A 19,134-nucleotide genomic window follows, 5' to 3' on the forward strand; every position below is an offset into this window, starting at 1 on the left:
GGATCAAGTCCTGTGTGAGGCTCTGCCCTCCGCAGGGGAGTCTGCTTGAAGATCCTCTCCCTCTGCCACTCCCCTCCCCCACACTTGCACATGCGCGCTCTTTCTCTCTCTCTCTAAAATAAATATTTTAAAAAATATTACAAGAAATAATGGTTGAAAATGTTTCAATGGTTGAAATGTTACTAAAAAACATAAGCACATAGATTTAAGAAAAAAAAACTAAACCAACTCAGGATATTCCACAAAATCAAAAGTCTCAGAAGCAAAGCATGAAAAACTACCCAAAGACTCTCAACCAAATCAAATTGCTAAAACTGAATAACAAAAGTTAAAAAGCATCCAGGGAAAAGTTAGTTACATTATGCTTACAGGAGGAGCAAGAAAAATGATGGTGTACTTCTCATCAGAAATAATACAAACCAGAAGCTAATGGAGATATTTATTTTTTTATTATGTTATGTTAATCACCATACAGTACATCATTAGTTTTTGATGTAGTGTTCAAAGATTCATTGTTAGTGTTGAAAGAGAAGGACTGTAAACCTAGAAATCTATGTCACATAAAATGATCTTTCAAAAGTGAGGATAAAATAAAGAAATCTAGAGACATGGGAATGCTGGGCTAAATCACTGTCAGTAGAACTGCATTACAAGAAACCTTAAAGGAACCTTAAGTGTGAACAGAGATAGTTCACACTTAAACTCTTCAAACCTTGAAGTACTTCCTTCAAGATTCCTCGAATAACTCCAAGAAATGAAAAGTGCCAGAAATGGTAAAAAGTGGACAGGTAGAAAAGACACTTTTTTATTTCTTGATTTCTTTGAAAGATAATAGACTGTTTAAAGCAAAAATAATAACTATATGGTAGAGTTTATAAATCATAGAAATGAAATCTATTATAAAAGAGGTAAAATGGAAAAAAACTTTACAGATGAAGTGGTGTAAGATTATTTGAAGATAGTCTGTGATGGGATACATATATACATATTGTACACTCTAAAATATAGTTAATAGACAATAGAGGAAATAAAAAATAAAAAATAGTCATTTAAAGCTTTAAAAAATAAAGAACAGATAGAATAAATAAAACACAAATAACAAGACAGTAGAGTTAAACCAACCGTATGCCAATAAATACTTTAGATGTAAATGGACTAAACACGACATTTAAGTGACAGAAATTTTCAGATTTAATCCATATATGTTTAATTTCAATGAAATTTAAAAAAATAAACAAAAGCAGTATAAAATATTGTCATGTTAAACACAATTTTATTGTTAGGTAAGAATAAATTGATGGATGAACAGATAAACAAAATAAAGTATATACATATAATATTCAGCCTTAAAAAGAATGGAAATTCTGACATATACTACAACATGGATGAAACCTGAAGACATGATGCTAAGTGAAATAAGCCAGACACAGAAAGACAAATACTGTATAATCCACTTATGTGAGATACGTCAAGTAGTCAAATTCACAGAGACAGAAAGTGGAATGGTGGCTGCCAGGGACTGGGGACTGACGGGGGGAGAGTTACTGTTCAATAGATAGAGAGTTTCAGTTGTGGAAGATGAAGAAGTTCTGGGGATGGATGGTGGTGATGGTTGTACAATCTACCATGATGGGTACTTAATACCAGAAAACTGAACACTTAAAAATGGTTACAATGATATAGTGCTGATAGTTCACACTTAAAAAGCAAAATGGAAAATTACCAACCAGGTGACACTGTCACATAGACCTAAAGTCCCCCTTAGAATATTTTCTGACAGAATTAAAATCAATTCAGATGGTTAACTGCACTCAGCCAGACCTGCCAAGGGGGCAGAAGATAAAGGAGCAAATGTGTATACATATAGCAGGGATGATTTGGAAGTTAGATTCTGACTTCCAAATGTCTCATGACTAGAGCTTATAGTGTTCAACCTTTCATGAAAGGCCTGTGACCAGAGTACTAAGAAGAGGTCAGGCAGGAGGAGGGCCGCCTTGGGGGTTACCCCTGCAATAGGAAATAGCGGTGTGGGGAAGAGAGAAGCAAAAGAGCAAAGCAAGTCAGGGAGACAAAACATGATTTCAGCAGACTGCTGCTGAATAGCATACACCACAGAGTTTTCCACAGAGCAGATCATGAAGACAATGATGACTGACAACCTGGCAACATAAAGGGGAAAAACAGCCCACACCGAAGAGAGGAAAGATGGAGGGACCAATGCATACTTCTGAGTCTTATTCATAATGCAGGCTTTACCAGTGCTTTGAAAACCATTCCCACAGCAATGAGAAGCTCAAAAACCATCAGCCACCTTACCTGGGAAAGGCACAAAGGCATGTCGCATGCTGACTGAAAATGGCATTCCTCTGTCTGAGGCTCTCTCCTCCATCTGTGCTTGGTGTCCAGGGTTCAGGCCACAGCTCTTCTTACCTCTTCCTCTGTCAGGCAAACAACATCAGCAGCTGGACATGAAACAGTCTCAAATATATGAAAAAGGTCTCATTTTTCAGTAAAGTCAATAGTTCCATCTAGGAAACTTAAGAACCTTTTCATTTGAAACTCACTCTAAAACTTAACAAAGATACTAGATTTTCTTTTTTAGCAAACATTCAATTAAACACGAAGTAAGGCATTTCTGTAACAGCTTCTGCCACAAACTGCTTCTGAAACAATTACAGACATTTAGCTCAAATCAACAAATCTTTTTGACCATATCTAATATAAATTATCTATGCTTTTTCTTCCCATTATGTGTATTTGGGGAAGACAGAAGGGGGGAGATGTTCCTGACATAGTTAAACTCTTCCTTTTAGCATTTGAGTTCGAAAAGCACATCGTGCTGATTGATTTAATTAGTGGCCCAGGTTTTCAGTCTTTCACCATCAACAAGCTTCTTTATAGACAGACTCAGGATTTTAAATGGATAGCGTGTATGCCCAGAACAGAAAATGAAACTAACTTCATTACTTTATCCAATAGGCTGGTTTTGAGCCATTCATACTCATAAAAGTATATTAACACAAATACAGAGAAATAGCCTCTACCTGCTCATGGGAAGTAGGCGTTTGCCTAGGGCTTGGGAAGGTGGGCTCTCCCCTACTAGTGTTGGCATTTTGATCTCAAAATCTCTTGGCACATTCTGAATATTTGGTTCTGTAAAGGTTATTCGTCCTAAAATCAAACAGAATGAAGACAGAAAATTGAGGAGGTTAGGGGGGGGATCTGACATTTATTTTCACAGTAATTGCATTTCTGAATTATGCATTTTCTACTATTGCTAAACTAAATTTATATTTAAATATTTTTCATTATGTTCATGCATCTAACAATGATAAAATAAGTACAAGACCAATCCTAATGTAAGTGAATATATGAGTCAACTGCAATAGAATGTTTTACATTAACCTAGCTCTCTAGAAAACAAGCCCATGGTAAGAAGTAATTTGAAAAGCTGAACTCGTCCTGTGCTAAAATGAATACCAGATATCAGCACTATATGAATGTTAGCAGTGGTATTAATGAGTAAAGACTAATCAAATGGATCCTAGGAGAAATGACTGTCAAAACCTTCAAACCCAGGAATGCACAAGACACAGAGAGAGGATCTGAAGCAGAAGAGCAACTGACTGCTGAAAAGGGACAACCGGGGCCCAAGGAGCCAGCTAATCTGTAGGAGATGGAGTAGTGAGACGTGGTGACTGGAACATCACTCACTAGACATCACCTGGCTGCTTTTCTGCATCACCATCCTCACTCATCAAGAGAACCAATGGTAGCACCGACAAAGCTGGAGACTAGAATCAGGATGTTAATGAACTTTCTAGGAAAGAGAAAGCTATTTAATGCTTATAACCTTTATTTCCCCCAAATATTTTGCAGTTTATTTGTTTACTTATTGGTTGAATTTTTCTGAAACACATAAGCATTATTCAAAAAAAGTCTGGGTCATTGATGTTGTTATTGCAGTTTTTACATATATACATATATGTACATATATACATATATAGTTTTATAAAATCTTGTTTTATAATGTACTTTTCATTGTAATGGGCTCTCTACCAGCTAGTATATATAATTTCGTCTTCTTTTGATGAGTCAGACATTTTAAGTACTTCAGATATTCTTTTTCTGAACAAACCCCTGATATATGTCCTTGTTATTTAGTTTTTAAGAAAAATTAGTGCTCAATGAATGGCAGATATCAATATACTTATTACCATTACCATTAATATACTTATTACCATTAAATGGCCTGCTCAATGTTAAAAAACTAGCCAACAGCAGAAGGAGTCCAAGTCTCTTGCTGCCTCAGCATACTATCTTCTTTTCGATAATAATATTTAATATTCAGGTCTATTGTTTGAATTAATGAGGCTAACACTGGCAGACAAACAAGATGGCAAAAATAGATTATAAAACATGAATGTAGCTTCATGGAGGTGAATTCTAATAATGAAATGGCTTTGCTATGCTTAGGTAAGTTTGTATTTCTAAAATATTCTTTAAATATAGGCATAGTATGGTGAAAACCAATCGACAAAAAAGGAATTGATTACTTTCTATTTTATAAGCAACAGATAAATGCAACACCTTTAGAAACTCTAGGCTGATTTTGGTTTTTCACCAACAAGGATTTATTTTATGTAAGTTTACATCATTAGCATATGTCTCAAAATGAAATTTAAACACCAACAGGGCAAGAAATGGCTAGGGTGAACTAAGAGGTTAGCTAAATATGGAAGAAGGAAAAGAATTTGTTTAGAACAGGGAATAAACGTGCACAGAAAAAAAGCAGCTCATCCTGGTGCCTCCGTCTGTAAAAACAGCAACAGCCAGTAAGGAGCTCACACAAAGTGCCCTGCACTATTCTAAACACTTTAAATGTATTAGCCTATTTAATCCTCAGCATGCCCTGGTGAAGTAAGACTATTATTACTGTGTTTTACACATGAGGACACTCAGGCACAAAGCTACCTTGAATAAAGATTTAAACCCGTAAAAGTCAGATAGCAAAGCCCACATTCTTTACCACCAACCTAAACTGTCTCCCCGATGAGATTTAATGCTGCCCTTTCTTCCAATGCACATTGCATTTCGCAGATATTTAGTTTTGCACTGCCTAGCACAAGAACGATTTTTTCCTTTCTAGATTACTCATACCTATCCCAAAATTGCTACAAGACACCCAAAGGACTCTACAGCTCTTTTCTGGTTAAGTAAAATAAGACACTCATCTATTATGCAGATGCCCCCCAGCATTACCTAGATTCATCTTGGGGAGAATCTTAAGAGGTTTGGGAGAGGGCTAGGACTGAAATTAGATAAAATGACTGATTCAAATATTAATCTAAAGTACAGTCTCAGACATTCCAGTTACTCTATATAGTACTTGAAAGCTGGAACTCTAAATCTAAATCTCATCTCTGTAACTAGTATCCATCTATATTTTGGATGTAGTATGTGTTTCATAAATGCTTATGAAACTTCACAGAATCCAATGATTAACACTTGAATTCCTTGGTCATCTTGAGCAAATATTATATATGAAAAGTTTTCTTTCAAAATTGGATATTATCCATATTTAAGATTTCTCGTTACCTGTAGCAGTGTGTGATTGTGATACAGGATAGATTCTTTCCATTCCAAGAAAAGGATTCAGACGCTTTTCCCGCTGCAGAGGAAAGACCACTTTGGTAATAGCATTAGTGATTCTTCTCCACTCTAATATCAAGCCTGGTAAAGGATGCAATGCCCTTAATTTATTTAAAACATCCTGCCAAAGAAATATAATGAAGTAAGATCAGATTCCATAGCAAACTAGGCTCTCTTTTAGGTAAATAATATAATCTCAAGATTAAATTTGATAACTCCTGTATCTACAACTCAAAATTACTGTTTGGGTTTTTGGCAATCACCATAATGATAAAACTATGATAACTATAGATGGTAAAATGCAAACATGTTAATGCTGAGTAATATCAATTTAGATCTACCTTAAAACAAATCAGTGTCAATTTAGCAAGGTACTATAACTGCCTTCCCTCACCCCACCCAAGAATCTGTATCATGTCTTTCCTTTGTCTATAATTTCCTCCTCTATTCTCATGTGATTATAAGTTTCTCATGTTTTTTTTCCTTTTGCCCTAATACTTTAATCATTTCCATATCAAGAAATGCAGAAGACATTAATCTTTAAAACTTTGAACTTTCCATGCTACAGAGTTTTGGTAAACTGCTAAAAAATAGGAACTTGTGAAGTTAGAGGGCCAGTGAGATAAAACAAAAAGTTTTGTTACAGAATGAAACTGTGGAAACTTCCCTAGAGCAGGTAAGTCATAGTTAATGATAGTAGGGTCAAAATTCTACAGAATGGCAACTTGGATTCTCTTTCCATGGCTATTATGGTGGTATTTTCTACCCTTATTATTCCACTGAAAATTCATTCAGTAAAAATGTAACAATAAGCCTTTTCTCTCTTCTCTCCCAAGCATACAGTTCCCATGGATTGTAATTTGCAATTTTACTTTGAAATTAGTAGATTAGATTCTTAAACTCATGGAGAACTTACTATTTTGCTCTATAATTGAAAAAAATGTTTTTTTTGTAATGGCTGGGTTTTTTCCTTTTTTAATTCTTCCACACCTTTATCCATGCTCCTATACTATACAAATTATATTATACTTGAAATCCAAGAGTAGCGGATGTCAGTAATTAAATAATGTCTATAGGTCCGAGTTCATAAACCATTATACTGTTTTAATAATAGGAAGGACACAACTGCTAGATTAGATTTTGGTCCAGATTTTCCATGATGGAATGTCTCTGCAGTTTTGGCAGGGAGCCGAACCACAAACCGATTTGTTTTTATCTGGACACATTCAAATGGTGGGCTATGCTGGATCTTGACTTCATCAGCATTCTTTCAAGACACCAAAATGCTAAAAGTAATTCAAATTCTGCCCTGTAACTGTCCCAAAGAGTACCTTACTAGTGCTGTACTGTTTTCCCAGCTTTAGCTTGCGTCCATTGTCATTCCCTCTTCTGGTAGAACCCAAAGTTTTCTTGCTGCTTTGGTTTTTTATTTCTCCATTTGGTGGTAACTTCAATTCCAAAAATAAAACCTGCAATAAATTAATGCTTCTTTAGTCAAGAATCAAATCACAAGCATTGTCATTCACAAAACATTTTTAAGTTATTTGAGAAAATCCACACAATTCAACATGGGTTGGCAGAATTTTTTATAACATATTGAACTATCACATTTAATAAATAATGACAATGAAAATTTGCATGTCAAGTAGGCTATCTATACCCTAATTTAGGCACTATAAGATTAATTCCAATAATAGGCTTTTTAACAGTCAAGAACACAGGAATGTATACTCTGTGTGCTGAACAAGTGATAAATAAGCTATTGACATTGAGATTTTAGGTTGCTCTGAGGACTGTGAACTCTCCTAAATACCCCTTGATATGGTAATCAACATGGCTGCTCAATCATTTAAGTCTCAGCAAGGGTCAACACGGGAGCCTTTGTGGCTATTATATGATCACAAAAATCAAAGAACACTGAGGTAGAAAGGGATCCAAAAAGCCATCTACTTCCACCACCATAAGGCTAGGCCCTGTGAGAACCTGGACACAAAAAGTCAGAAAAATATGGCCAACCCAATGTAGCAATCAATAATAACAGCTAGAGTAGCTAATAAGTACCTACTGAAGAAATTAAGCCTACACAGGACAGGAATCCACGTTCTGGGACAGAAGGAATAGCCTATGTATACCTAACCTATACACCAGCTCAATTTATAGGTTTAAAAACTCAGGCAATTCAGAATACTATTTACTACCTCCATTCATTCATTCGTATACATTGAGTGGGCTTTAGTGAACTTTGGATTATTTTCCCACTAATAATCCTAAAAATTAAGATCATTTGCATTATATTAAGAATCTTTATTGGCCACAAGTTGGGCAAGGGGTAGAAGGAAAGATATGCCTGTGCTTTTGTAGAATAGCAGTGATGATAGAAACAAAGATCTGGTTCTAATTTTACATAGTGGGAATAACTGGAGTCTTAGGTATGAAAGATACTGAGGCTTGCTGTGGATGTTAGTAACGATTTTTTTTTTTTTTAAAGATTTTATTTATTTATTTGAGACAGAGAATGAGAGAGAGAGAGAGCAGGAGAGAGGGGAGGGTCAGAGGGAGAAGCAGACTCCCTGCCGAGCAGGGAGCCCGATGCGGGACTCGATCCCGGGACTCCAGGACCATGACCTGAGCCGAAGGCAGTCACCTAACCAACTGAGCCACCCAGGCGCCCAGTAACGATTTTTCCCAAGAATTTTGTTATATAGGGTTGCATGTGTAGGGATCAGGATTATCATATATAATAAATAAAATTATAAGCTGCTTAGTTAAATTTGAACTGCACAGGGCATACTTATATTAAAATATTGTTCATTGTTTATCTGAAATTCAAATTTAGCTGAATGTCCTGTATTTTATCAGGTAACTCTAGTACAGATATATTCATACAGACATATGAATGGCAGGATAGGAAAAAATCAAATAACTGAATAGGAAAATGAAACATTATTTTTAAAGTAATAATAAATCAACAATCCCAGGAAGAGAGACCTATCATAATTAGGACAACTCAAAGATCTCAAGTTACATATTTATAACCTCTTTATCTTAGATTTCTGTTTTTGGTGAAAACTTCAGAATTAATTGTGAAAACTTCATATAAATTACCTCTCCAGGTTTAAATGAATACATCTGTGAAATGAGGGGGTTGAACTGGATGAGGGCAAGTGCCTCTTGCCCTCCTCAATAAATATTGAGCACTTACTGTGTGTCAGCCGTCACATGCTGGGCGCTTTAACATATGTCATCTCATGTCATATGTACAATTCTGTGACACTTCTGAAAAGTTTACACCAGTTGGAGAAACTTGCTTAAAGTTACATGGCCATAACGTAGAAAAATTAAGAATTAGAACCCATAGTCCTCTAACTCAAAGTCCTTTTTTTTTTCTCTAATTCATGCTTCCCTCTAGACCAGGGATCAGCAAACTTTTCCCAAAAAGGGCCAGATAACAGATATTTTCAGCTTTGCAGGTTTTACTGTCTGTCACAACTTCTCAACTGTGCCATTATAGACCAAAAAGAGCCACAGACAATAAGTAAGTGAACAGGTGTGGCTATGCTCCAATGAAATTAATTTACAAAAACAGGTGGCAGGCCAGATCTGGCCCACAAGCTATAGTTTGCTGATCCCCACTCTAGCCCAGTGCCATCCAAAAGAACTTTTTGCAATAATGAAAGTGTTCTATATTTGCACTCCCCTTTATGGTAGCCACTTACCACATGTGGCTATTGAACATTTAAAATGTGGCTAACACAACTAAGGAACTGAATTGATATATTTTAATTAATTTTAATTAAGTTAAATTTATTTATTTTTTAAAGATTTTATTTATTTATTTTGTCAGAGACAGCACAAGCAGGGCGAGCAGCAGAGACAGAGGGAAAAGCAGACTCCCTGCTGAGCTAGGAGCCTGATGCAGGCTCAATCCCAGGACTCTGGGATCATGACCTGAATCAGAGGCAGAGGCTTAACCGCCACCCAGGTGTCCCAGTTAATTTAAATTTAAATAGCCACAAGTGGCTAGTGGCTCCTGTATTGGATGGCGCAGCTCTAGATGACTAGTAATATCCTGCCCAGTTCAAAGATTCCACTTAAAATCACCAAGGATTAACTAGTCAATGTGTGAAACTGTTAGATTACCTTAAATATAACTTCCATTTTAAAATGAAGACCTAAGAACAAGCCATTAACATCAAAGGCCTTTTATTCTGGCCTAGAATTTGGTCTAGGCCTATGGCCTTAGTATCTGAATCACTAGGGCATGGATTCCTGCCTATGCCCCAAGCCTACTTGTGCTGAAATCCAGGGATGCTCTGTTTTTCATAAGGTCCCTCTGTAATTTTATGTGCAGTCAGTTGGGTATTGGTTGGGGAGTTCGGAGCTAAAGAACTCAAAGGAAAATATTAAACAAAACAAAACAAAACAAAAAAATGGCACTACTGAATTCAATACACATGTACCCTGTGATTTGGAGAAACAAAATTCCTCATTTTTTTTTAAAGATTTTATTTATTTATTTGAGAGAGAGAGGATGAGAGACAGAGAGCACAAGAGGGAAGAGGGTCAGAGGGAGAAGCAGACCCCCCGCCGAGCAGGGAGCCCGATGTGGGACTCGATCCCGGGACTCCAGGATCACGACCTGAGCCGAAGGCAGTCGCTTAACCAACTGAGCCACCCAGGCGCCCCTCATATTTTTAAAACATATAACCCTGTGGCTTAAAAAAGGGGCATTTTTTATGAGTATATGTAACCTTTATTGAGCTTTTACTATGAGATGGGCACTATTCTAAGTGTTTTACATTCATCATTTATTCCTCACAACAACTCTATGAGGTATTTCTATCATAACCCACTTTACTGATGTAGAAATTGAGATACAAAGAGTTGATGTATTGCCCCAAGGTTACAGGGTTAATAAGTGGAGGAGATAGGATTCAAACCCAGGAAGTCTGGCTTGAAAGCCTATGACCTTCACAACATGCTACATTACTGAACTGCATCTACAAGACACCTGAACTTCAATGTTATCAAGTATAAGTACCCACCCTGTATCTGTAACCCTTCTACAACAACCCAACCACCCTTTGTGGAGTGTGGGGAGAGGAAAGAATAGAATGCCAACATTTGAAAATAAAAATAAGAGTAAAGTGTGTCCAAATTTATGTTAAGTTTATAAAAATCTTATTTAGGTTTAAAAAAGCAAACAATCCCAAAAATTCCTTTTTCATTAACAACTGAGAAAAATATCTAATTTTATTTTCCAAAAAAGGATTTTGGGGTAAGGAAGGGGTGAGAGTTCATGAAATTACTAACTTCATGGAGAAACAACTACACTGTTATATAACAACCACTATGGATCTTTTGTTTAACAAACATTCACTGAGTACCTCCACTGTCCTAGGCAAATCTCATGGAGCATACATTCTAGGAGGCTTCTTTACCACCTTCCTATTTCATAAACACAGATATAACTTATAAATTAGAAGCTAGAATACTCTATCTCCAAAGTACTCTGATAACTAAAATTTTTTTAACTGATCTTTGGTGGTTAGGCAAACACATTTAGGAAATACACACACATACACACACACAAAAATAATTTTTAACTCTAAAATTCCCCATTCCCATGATACAACCTCAGCGATGTCATCTGAACTGGTGAAGGAAAAACTGTGTCCTGCCAGTTGATAGGCCTGGGTCTCGATTGCATCCAGCTTGGCTTGCATTATGTGTTTCTGACTTTCACATTCTGCAGTACTAAAGCCAATTCCATTTAGCTCTAGCAAGGCCAAGCAATACTGAGAGGGCATTTCCACTTTACAGAAAACATCTGGAAGAAAAAAAGAAAACTAAAACATTAATTCACCAGTTAAGTGACTAGATTAGCATCATCACCTAAACACACATGGAATTTTTCTAAGCAAATTCAGAGATGCTATCCAAGCTATTCTTCAAGATCCAGTCTCCTGAGCAGCACTCTCAGGCCAACAAGGAAAGGCATAAAAGTACTTCCTACTTTTCTACTTCAGCACTAGACTACTACCCTTGTCTACATCGAGAGCAGAAAAACTGGCAATCTTGTGAATAGTCTGGATTACAAGAGGCTGCATTTCTCCCAAGATAATGTTTCAGCTTCTACTCTTGGCAAGAGCAAGAGAGCCAATCTTATTTGCTAAACTGACTATAATGAGTTAATCTCCTGAAATTATTTCCAATATGCCTGGTTCCATGATATGCATGCTTGCACAAAGAACTAAAAATGGAGGTTTCTTATTTTCCAGTGCTCTTACCAAAGAATAAAGAAAAAGATTCCTGAAGTAAGAATCAGAGTATTTTTCTATCTGCTGACACTTCTCAACAGAGTAGTCATTCTATATCAGTTTTTCCAGTACAGTCATTGAAATATTAGTCTCAAAGATACTCTATGAAAAGGGTGGAGCTGAGAGACACTGTGCATTGTGAGTTCCAGTGTTTACATACTGCTTTTGGATATTCATGATGCCTGTTAATTTAGTAAAGGCTCTGAGAAGACCTGAAGCAACGATGACTATTTAACTGAAAATCTGAAATTATTTGACCACAAAACCATTTATTTTATGTAACACTTATTAACATCCTGAAAAGTACATGTCCATAGAATGCACTTTGGGAAATCTATCCTAAATCATTAAGAAAAGATCCATACCAAAGACTTCAGCTTCCAGTACTATGGATCACAAGGACTCTGAGCAACCCTGGCCTGCCCTCCCCAGCTCCACACACATACATTCTTTGAGGCATTGCTGGTCTCAACCAGCAGGAGAAATGTCCAGGGACACCCACAACCCCCACCAAAAGCAAATAAACAAGTGAGGGCTACTGGCCTCTAATAGGAGGAATTAACAGACAGTCAGAGCCTGGCTTTAAAGACCTGGACCCAGAGCAGAAATTCATGGGATGTGGAACCAGAGAAATCAGGAACTAGGGTCAGAACAAGAACAGTAAAGCAGCACAAAGTCAGAGTGACAGGGAGCAAGCCTGTATCCATAGGCAGTAGGAAGGAGCAGTACTGTCATAGGAATGAAATCCTACAGCCAAAAGGTTGAGGGGATATAGAACTTCAGAATAGCAACAGGAGGAGAAGCTAATTCTCAGACTTCTGTTCTGAACCAACACTCAAGGGAGGTTAGTGTGGTCCTTGGATGTGGTGTACTATGGTAAGGAGCAAAACCTTTCTTGAGGAAGGCTTTCCCCAAGTTAGGCCTGCAGGGCTCCACTGATCAAATCCTACATGAACTCACAAAGAATATGAAACATACAAGATAGCAAAGAAATACAAGTAATATACAGCAGAAACAACAAATGGCAGATTTAGACCCATAAGAATCGCAGATATAGATTCATTAGAACAGAATACAGAGCACAGTTATGAGTAAACTATTTACAAAATAAAAAAGATGAATAGAAACAAAGTAAAACTGACAAACCATGAGAGACGATGGACTCTGAAAAACAAACTGAGCGTTCTAGAGGGGAGGCAGGTGGGAGGATGGGTTAGCCTGGTGATGGGTATTAAAGAGGGCATGTTCTGCATGGAGCACTGGGTGTTATACACAAACAATGAATCATGGAACACTACATCAAAAACTAATGATGTAATATATGGTGATTAACATAACAATAAAAAATTTAAAAAAGAAAGTAAAACAGTAGGAAAAAATACAAATATATCAATAATCACAATAAATTGGTAAAATTGTAAAAAAAAATTGCTAAGTTTGAAAAATAAATGAATAAGCTATGCTTTGTTTATAACACACATCTAAATCATAAGGACCGAGAAAGGTTAAAAGGGATAGAAGAAAATATTAGGCAAATATTAAAAGAAAGTTGATGCTGCCATATCAATTCCAGAAGATAGACTAAGATTAAAAGTCATATTGGTGCTAGAGCTGCTCATAATATAATGATAGGTTTAATTCATCAGGAAGATAAATCAATTTTAAACATGTATGCATCTAATAAAATGGTCTCAAAATATATAGTTAAAATATAGTTAAAATTGAACTACAGTGAAAATTAGATACAAAAGTTTTAAACAATAACCTTGACTTAATAGACATTTATAAAATTCTGCATCCAGAACTAGAATACACATTCTCTTATATATACATAGAACATTTACACATAGTTCAGGATTTAGGTTGCAAAGCAACTCCAAAAATTTCAAAGAATGGGTATTACATAATCATGTTTTTTTAACCACAATACAAATAAGTTTGAATATTAAAAATTACAAAATAAAACATTTCCAAATATTTGGAAATTGAAAAACAACCTTCTAAATAACTTATATGTCAAAAATGTCAAAACAGAAAATGTTAATAAATATTTAAGATATAATGAAAACATTACATGTAAAATTTTTAAGATATAATGCAAGGAGAGCTTTGAGGGAAATTTATAGCTTTTAATACCTCAATTAGAAAAGAAAAAAATGATTTGAAAACTAATGAGTTTAGTGTCATATTTATGAATTTAGAAAAAGTGCTACAAAATAAAGTCAGGAGAACTAAAAATCAAAGGCAAAAATTGGTTCTTTGAAAAGACTGAAAAATTGGATAAACTTCTATTAAGATTGAACAATAAATATGGTGAAAGAAAAAGACAACATAACAGATAAACCACAGATGTATTAAAAAATTAGCAATAGCTTAATGACAATAAATTTGAAAATCTAGATGAAAGAGGTAATTCTTAAAAATATAGATTATAACAAAAATATATTATATAACAATAATATAATAAAAACATAGTTCACCAAAACATAATTAAAGATATAACTGAATAATCTTACAACTGTAAGAAATCAAAGTAATAGTTAAAAATATTTCCACAGACAGTTTATAGGCAAACTCTACCAAAATTTCAAGGAACACATCATTTCTATGATACACAAACTCCTCCAAAGAAAAAAAAAAGGAGGTTATATTTATCAACTCAGTCAATGAAACTAGAATAACTTTGTTACCAAAAACAAAGCACAAGAAAGAAAAATTACAGTCATTTTATAACCGATGAATTGGCAAAGTTGAGACAATATGAATCACCAAGATTTCTTTCACATCGCTGTTTAGAGAGTAAATATATACACCATTTTGGAAAACAATTTAGCATAATCTTATAAAGTTGAATATTTCCATTCTCATGACAGAGTAATTCCAAACTCAAAAGAAATTCTCACCAACATGTACCAGGAAACATGTACATGTGTAAGAATATGTATACAGAACTACTTGCTATAGCAAAACAAAAAATAAAACAAAATAAAACAAAAATAGAAACAACCCAAACATTTATCAACAGTAAAATGTAAACAGTAAAACAGTAAATTTTGGCACACTCACACAGTGATATATGACACAGCAGTGAAAATGAATAAATTATAGATTTTTGCAATAACATGCATTAATCTTATTAACATGATACTGAGTAAGAAAAGCAAGTCCCAATGTGACAGGTGTTTTATATAAAAGTTCAAAAACAAGCAAAACTAAATAATATATTGTTTGGGCTTATATATATATGTGTATATATATATATGCTAAAATTTTTTAATTAAAAAATAAAATTCAGGGCGCCTGGGTGGCTCAGTTGGTTAAGCGACTGCCTTCGGCTCAGGTCATGATCCTGGAGTCCTGGGATTGAGTCCTGCATCGGGCTACCTGCTCAGCAGGGAGTCTGCTTCTCCCTCTCCCGCTCCCCCCTCTTGTGCTCTTTCTCTCTCTCACTCTCTCTCTCAAATAAATAAAATCTTCAAAATAAATAAATAAATAAATAAATAAAATTTAAAATAAAAAGGGAACAATAAACATAAAACTGGGTGTGCAAGAAACGAGGAGCACATAGGTAGACACAAATGTTTATTATTAATAGTGTGAGTGAACAGATATTATATATTAAAATAATAATAAGTAATAAGAGGACCATACATGGACGAATGATGATAGCGTACATGAAAGAATGATTATGACAAACACAAATCTGTATAGCTGAGATCTACTTTAAAAAAGAGAGAAACCAACTCACTCCATCCCTAGAAAATCATCTATGTTCAATCCACTCTAGAAAGGACATAACTGATCCATGTGAAAAGAACAGGATACTTGGTCCTGAGTCACAGTGAGCAAAGTCACATTGTTACTAAAATTTAGTCACACCCAAGCAAAAATCAGCTCTCTAGTGGGAGAAGTCAGCTGCCAAAACAAACCCACCCAACAGGCAAGAGAATGAGAAAAGAAAAAGAAAAAGATTCTGGAGATCCTTCAAGCATATTCTGAAATAATTATTTCCAAACAAAATTTGACAGTTGTTTACATTCTCTCTAAACTTTATTTCAATGTACTTCAATTCTATGGACTCTTTGAATAGGAAAGACTCGGCACTGTACAAAAGAAAGCATTTAATACCTCGTGGCCACCCACTTTTGAAAATTTGCCTAAAAAAGTTTTCAAGGCACACTGAAATTGTAAAAGTTAAAAATAACAAATGTAGAGGGTTTCTTATACTTTTATGGAACCATAATTTCCTTTTTCTGTAGGTGAAAAATTGTCTTTAAGAGTGGGAAATTTCCCTACCGAAGATACTGAAAGTTTTTAATTCTGATAATGGGCAACAAATGTTCTTAAGAAGTTACAGACTAATCCGTATCACCATCACCAAACGTTGGATCCTAAGGGCAGACAAGGCCAACTGAGAGGGAAAGAGAGCTGTGTTCATTCACATTATCGCCCATGAATGTAGAAGCAGTCCTGTGGCATATGTACCATATACTCCAATTCCTTGGCCTGCCTACATTGGCTTAGAGAAGCTGAGTTTGAAACATTTCAGTGCACGATGAAGAGCTGCTAATTAACGTTGCTTAAGCAACTCTCCTACAACAACAGACAACTCCGTTTGATCTTTGTATTATTCTACTCCAGTGATGCTGGGGAGAACATTACTATTAGCACAGAGGGCTTACGTTAGTAGTAAAAATCATGATCACCATCATTATCATCATCATCATCATCTAACACAGCAGTGAGTGCTTAATCTGGCAAACACTGCGTTAAGTTCACTCTCATTTAATATTTATAACATTATAAGAAACAGATTTAAAGAGTGTCAGTAGCTTGCCCAAGGCCTGTCACTAATAAGTAATACAGCCCAGATTCAAACCTGGTCTGTGCAAATTCATCAATCTGCTGTTTCTAGTATTTATTAATCAGGCAATAAATTCATGGTTTAAATCTTCTCACAATGAAATCAACTTTGTTCCACTTCATCATTTCTACCATAAGCATATGATATGCTCTCTGAAGTCAAGGTAATCACTCTTGTACAGCCAGCAGACTGCACAATAAATCCATGCTATTTATCATGACATAAAAGATTCACATGAATATCCTTTGCTAGAGAAATAACTATTTAAAATTCTAAAAAGATAATACATCACTTTTTAAATTCCATGACAGATTAGGTTTTTTTTTAATTTTCTTTTATTATGTATGTTAGTCACCATACAGTACATCATTAGATTTTGATGTAGTGATCCACAATTCATTGTTTTCGTATAACACCCAGGGCTCCATGCAGTATGTGCCCTCCTTAATACCCATCACCGGGCTAATCCATCCCCCCACTCCCCTCCCCTCTAAAACCCTCAGTTTGTTTCTCAGAGTCCATAGCCTCTCATGATTCATCTCTCCCTCCGATTTCCCCCTATTCATTTTCCCCTTCCTTCTCCTAATGTCCTCCATGCTATTCCTTACGTTCCACAAGTAAGTGAAACCATATGGTAATTGACTTTCTCTGCTTGACTTATTTCACTTAGCATAATCTCCTCCAGTCCCATCCATGTTGATGTAAAAGTTGGGTATTCATCCTTTCTGATGGCTGACTAATATTCCATTGTATATATGGACCACATCTTCTTTATCCATTCATCTGTTGAAGGGCATCTCAGCTCTTTCCACAGTTTGGCTATTGCGGACATTGCTGCTATGAACATTGGGATGCATATGGCCCTTCTTTTCACTACATCTGTGTCTTTGGGGTAAATACCCAGGAGTGTAATTGCTGGATCATAGGGTAGCTCTATTTTTAATTTTTTGAGGCACCTCCACACTGTTTTCCAAAGTGGCTATACCAACGTGCATTCCCACAAACAATGTAAGAGGGTTCCCCTTTCTCCACAACCTCTCCAACATTTGTTGTTTCTTGCCTTGTCAATTTTTGCCATTCTAACTGGTGTAAGGTGGTATCTCAATGTGGTTTTGATTTGGATTTCCCTGATGGCTAATGATGATGAATATTTTTTCGTGTGTCTATTAACCATTTGTATGTCTTCTTCAGAGAAGTGTCTGTTCGTATCTTCTATTTTTTTGACTTGATTATTTGTTTTTTGGGTGTTGAGTTTGAGAAGGTCTTTATAGATCTTGGATACCAACCCTTTATCTGTAGTATCATTTGTCTTCTTCCATTCTGTGGGTTGCCTCTTTGTTTTATTGACTGTTTCCATTATTGTGCAGAAGCTTTTTATCTTGATGAAGTCCCAAAAGTTCATTTTTGCTTTTGTTTCACTAGCCTTTGGATAGGTATCTTGAAAGAAGTTGCCGTGGCCGATGTCAAAGAGATTACTGCCTATGTTCTCCTCTAGGATTTTGATGGAATTCCTGTCTCACATTGAGGTCTTTCATCCATTTTGAGTTTATCTTTGTGTATGGTGTTAGAGAATGGTCAAGTTTCATTCTTCTGCATGTGGCTGTCCAATTTTCCCAGCACCATTTATTGAAGAGACTGTCTTTTTTCCATTGTATATTTTTTCCTGCTCTATTGAAGATTATTTGACCACAGAGTTGAGGGTCCATATCTGGGTTCTCTATTCTGTTCCACTGGTCTATATGTCTGTTTTTGTGCCAGTACCATGCTGTCTTGGTGATCACTGCTTTGTAATATAGCTTGAAATGGGGCAAATTGATGCCCCCAGTTTTTTCTTTTTCAACATTTCCTTGGTGATTCGGTGTCTTTTCTGATTCCATACAAATTTTAGGATTCTTTGTTCCAGCACTTTGAAAAATGTCATTGGAATTTTGATTGGGATGGCACTGAAGGTATAGATTGCTCTGGGTAGCATAGACATTTTAACAATGTTTATTCTTCCAATCCATGAGCATGGAATGTTTTTCCATCTTTTTGTGTCTTCAATTTCTTTCATGAGTGTTCTATAGTTCCTAGAGCATAGATCCGTTACCTCTTTGGTTAGGTTTATTCCGAGGTATCTTACAGTTTTTGGTGCTATTGTAAATGGAATCGTTTCTCTAATTTCTGTTTCTACAGTTGTGTTGTTAGTGTATAAGAAAGCAACTGATTTCTGTGCATTGGTTTTGTATCCTGCCACATTGCTGAATTACTGTACGAGTTCTAGTAATTTGGAGGTGGAGTTTTTTGGATTTTCCACAT

General features: G+C 35.7%; 1 protein-coding gene across 1 annotated transcript in view; it reads right to left on the bottom strand.

Annotated features, from left to right (window-relative positions):
- Positions 1-19,134, bottom strand: part of POLQ (DNA polymerase theta) — a 124,703-nt gene that overhangs the window by 27,696 nt on the left and 77,873 nt on the right. Inside the window, exons 20-24 of the mRNA XM_021692492.1 lie at positions 11,289-11,482; positions 6,984-7,121; positions 5,599-5,773; positions 3,045-3,171; positions 2,317-2,438 (exon numbers count right to left, since the gene is read on the bottom strand). Coding sequence (XP_021548167.1) covers positions 2,317-2,438; positions 3,045-3,171; positions 5,599-5,773; positions 6,984-7,121; positions 11,289-11,482 — 756 coding nt within the window. The remainder of the gene's footprint in view (positions 1-2,316; positions 2,439-3,044; positions 3,172-5,598; positions 5,774-6,983; positions 7,122-11,288; positions 11,483-19,134) is intronic.

This window comes from Neomonachus schauinslandi, chromosome 1, assembly GCF_002201575.2.
Source record: "Neomonachus schauinslandi chromosome 1, ASM220157v2, whole genome shotgun sequence".
NCBI classification, from domain to species: domain Eukaryota; kingdom Metazoa; phylum Chordata; class Mammalia; order Carnivora; family Phocidae; genus Neomonachus; species Neomonachus schauinslandi.